Source organism: Rhagoletis pomonella, unplaced genomic scaffold, assembly GCF_013731165.1.
Source record: "Rhagoletis pomonella isolate Grant_MI unplaced genomic scaffold, Rhpom_1.0 Rhpom_scaffold_06399, whole genome shotgun sequence".
In the NCBI taxonomy this organism is placed as follows: domain Eukaryota; kingdom Metazoa; phylum Arthropoda; class Insecta; order Diptera; family Tephritidae; genus Rhagoletis; species Rhagoletis pomonella.
In genome coordinates this window covers 3489-6968 of record NW_023464933.1, presented here as the reverse complement: position 1 = coordinate 6968, position 3480 = coordinate 3489, and the positions used below count along the sequence as shown (strand labels likewise).

The following is a 3480-nucleotide window of genomic DNA, read 5'->3' as shown; positions in this document are numbered from 1 at the left end:
AACACAGCCGCCTATGAGTACTTAAGTGGTCTACAACTGGCTGTCCCTACATTTGGTTTACCGGGGTGCATCGATTTGCTTATCGGTGCTGATATTTGGAGCACCATCCTCCAAGATGGAGTGGTATCAGGAGGCTGTGATAAACCATGTGCATTGCGTACTCGACCCGGGTGGATTCTTCGAAAATTTTGGGATGCGGAAGAACCGCCTGAAGGCAGCTATGTGGAGGACTGCGAGCAAATATTCATGGACACGTTTTCGAGGAATCCCGATGGTCGATATGTCGTACAAATTTTATTCCGATTCAACGCTCCGGCACTTGGAAATTCCCATCGTGGTGCACTTCGTCAATTCTTTCATTTAGAGCGAAAACTGGCTGGAGATGCGGATCTTCGTAACAGGTATATCCAGTTTATGCGGGAGTATGAGCAGCTTGGTCATATGCAGCACCTCCGAGAGACAGAAGTTAACTACGGCCAATGCTACTATATCCCACATCATGCTGTGACTGCGAAATTCCGCGTGGTGTTTAATGCCTCGGCTAAATCGAGCAATGACATATCATTGAACGACACGCAACTTGTTGGTCCCCAATTGCAGGACAATCTCGTCCACATCCTCCACAGATTTCGACGGTTTCAAGTTGCCATTAAGGCGGACGTGGAGAAGATGTTCCGTCAGGTCGAGGTGGATAAAAGGCATCGCAAATGGCAGCAGATTCTCTGGCGGGAGTCAACAAGCGAACCGATCCGCACCTACCAATTAAATACGGTCACCTACGGTATGGCTTGTGGACCGTACAACGCTATTCGCGCATTACGACAGTGCGCCAGTGATAACTTTTCAGTTATCCACAATGTCAACCGGGCAGCTGAGGCCAAGGAGAGCATCCTCTCAAACTTTTACGTCGATGATTACTTGGATAGTGTAGATACTACTACAGAGGCAATCGAGCGTGCTCGTTAAGGTTGCAAGATCCTGCGCCAAGGCCATTTCGTTTTGGGTAAGTGGAACTCCAATTGCGCGCTGACCTTGGCGGCTCTTGCGGATGCATCAGTTGCCACCACCGAGTCGTTTTCGAGTAATTCTGATACCACTGTACTGGGCTTGCACTGGAACCCTAATAATGACACTTTATTTTACAAAGTACGGTTGCCGGACCTCGATGCAATTCCTACTAAACGCAACGTACTTAGCGATGTCGCACGATTATCCGACCCATCGGGATTATTGTCGCCGGTGATCGTATGGGCCAAGATTTTTATTCAGATGCTTTGGAAGGCAGAGCTGCTATGGGATACACCATTACCAGGATATTTACGAGATGAATGGTTAACATTTCGGAATGGTTTGTACCAGCTTTCCAGTATTCAGGTGTTGCGTTGGCTGGGCATGACCAAGACGTCCACGGTAAACTTGCACGGCTTCTGTGACGCCAGCAGCAAAGCTTACGCTGCGGTCGTCTATGTGCGCATCGAAGATCCAGAGGGTGCGGTTCGCGTATCCCTGGTTGCGGCCAAAACAAGGGTAGGACCCAGTAAGGGTACTACAATTCCACGAATTGAACTCAGTGCAGCACGACTACTCGTTATGACGATGGAAGAGATTCGTCACGCCTTGCGACTGGACAGCGCAGATTGTATGTATTGGAGTGATTCGACCATTGTCCTCCACTGGATCCAGAAAGCACCGACCGTATTGAAGCCGTATGTAGCCAACCGTGTGGCATTCATACAAACTCATTCTGAAGTGAAGCATTGGCGACACATCCGAAGTGAACACAACCCAGCAGACTGCGCCAGTCGTGGCATTCCACCAACAGCGCTTGAAGATCATCCACTCTGGTGGACTGGTCCACCAATTATGTACACTTGCTTCAATCGCAGCACCGAGTTGCCTGCTTTGCCTGACGAAGAACCACACACAGCAACGTTGGAGAGCCGCCCCCCTCTCAGCTTGGTGACCGCTGCGACATGTGGGTTATTGCGCACGGCATTCGGCGGCAGACGAATTCCTTTGGTGGAGAAGTTTAGCCGTCTGAATAGACTGCTTGACACTACGGCACACCTACGATGAATCTTACCTGCATTCCGAGGTCACCGAGGCGATCCGCTGACCACAGAGGAGAGGGCATGGGCCCTTGAGCTTCACATTCGACAGTCACAAGGTAATGTGTACCTATCAGATATTAATTCGCTCAGATCTCATTCCAGCATAAGTTCCACAAGTAAGCTAGTGTCCCTGAATCCCTTCTTGGACGAAAAACAGATACTTTGAGTCGGTGGTCGCTTACAGAGAGCAGAGTTGTCATTTAATCAACGGCACCCGATTATTCTAGCGAAGGATGGAGCACTATCATGGCTGCTTATCGCCGATGCCCATGAGAAGTGTATTCATGGTGGCATTCAAGGGATGATGCAGTATTTGCGCCAACGTTTCTGGATCGTACGCATGCGCGCATTGGCCAAGACGTTCGTCCATCGATGTGTTGTATGCCGCCGTCATCAGCGAATCACCCAACAACAACAAATGGCATCGCTCCCGAGATCGAGGGTATTGGTTGCACCACCGTTCACTCACACAGGCCTCGGTTACTGCGGCCCATTTAATGTGCGACTGGGTGGTAAGAGGTCGAACGTTTTGACCAAGACTTATGGTGCGATTTTTGTCTACATGGCCTCCAAGGCCGTGCATATAGATCTGGCTGAGAATTTGACAACCAGGGCGTTCATTGATGTATACGACCGCTTTACAAGCCGACGAGGTATTTGCGCCATACTTTACAGCGATAATGGTACGCAGTTTGTTGGAGCCAATAAACAGCTGCAGCTTGACTTGGCGGAATGGTCGAACACGCAAGCGAAACAACATTGAGCCGCTGTAGGTACGAAGTGGAGATTCATCGCACCTGCAGCTCCGCATCATGGTGGACTCTGGGAGGCCGCTGTGAGATCTGCGAAGAAACACCTGTACCGGACGATTGGTCGTCAGACATTGAGATTTATAGAACTAAGCACTCTACTATCTCGGATAGAAGCGTGTTTGAATTCCCGCCCACTGGTGGCTCTTCACGATGATCCCGAAGGTGGTCTCGCACTTACTCCTGGAGAGTTCCTCATTGGACGACCGCTTGTTTCTCGCCCCGTGCCTGCAGTGCCTGATGTTCCTGAGAATCGTCTCAAGTATTGGCAGCGGCTGCAGCGCATGTATGAACATTTTTGGAAGCGATGGCAGCAGGACTACCTTACTTTCGCTTCAGGCACGTGGTAAATGGGTACGTCCTCATCCCAATCTTCAACGCGGCGACGTAGTACTTATCCTCAACGAGAATCTTCCACCAGCTCACTGGCGTATGGCACGAGTCATCGATGTACATCCTGGCGACGATGGCCTAGTGCGCGTCGTAACCGTTGAGTGCAACAGCGATAAGAGGACAGACGAAGGTCTCTATGTAAAGCATCCATGTCAGCGACCGGTTCA

General features: G+C 50.3%; 1 protein-coding gene across 1 annotated transcript; it reads left to right on the top strand.

Moving 5' to 3' along the window:
* Positions 1 to 615: 615 nt before the first annotated feature.
* On the top strand, positions 616 to 2076 carry LOC118755495. The gene is made up of 2 exons (XM_036490328.1): positions 616 to 955; positions 989 to 2076. Exons 1-2 carry the CDS (start codon positions 670 to 672, stop codon positions 2074 to 2076), a joined length of 1374 nt encoding a protein of 457 aa, XP_036346221.1. The 5' UTR covers positions 616 to 669.
* The last annotated feature ends 1404 nt before the right edge of the window (positions 2077 to 3480 follow it).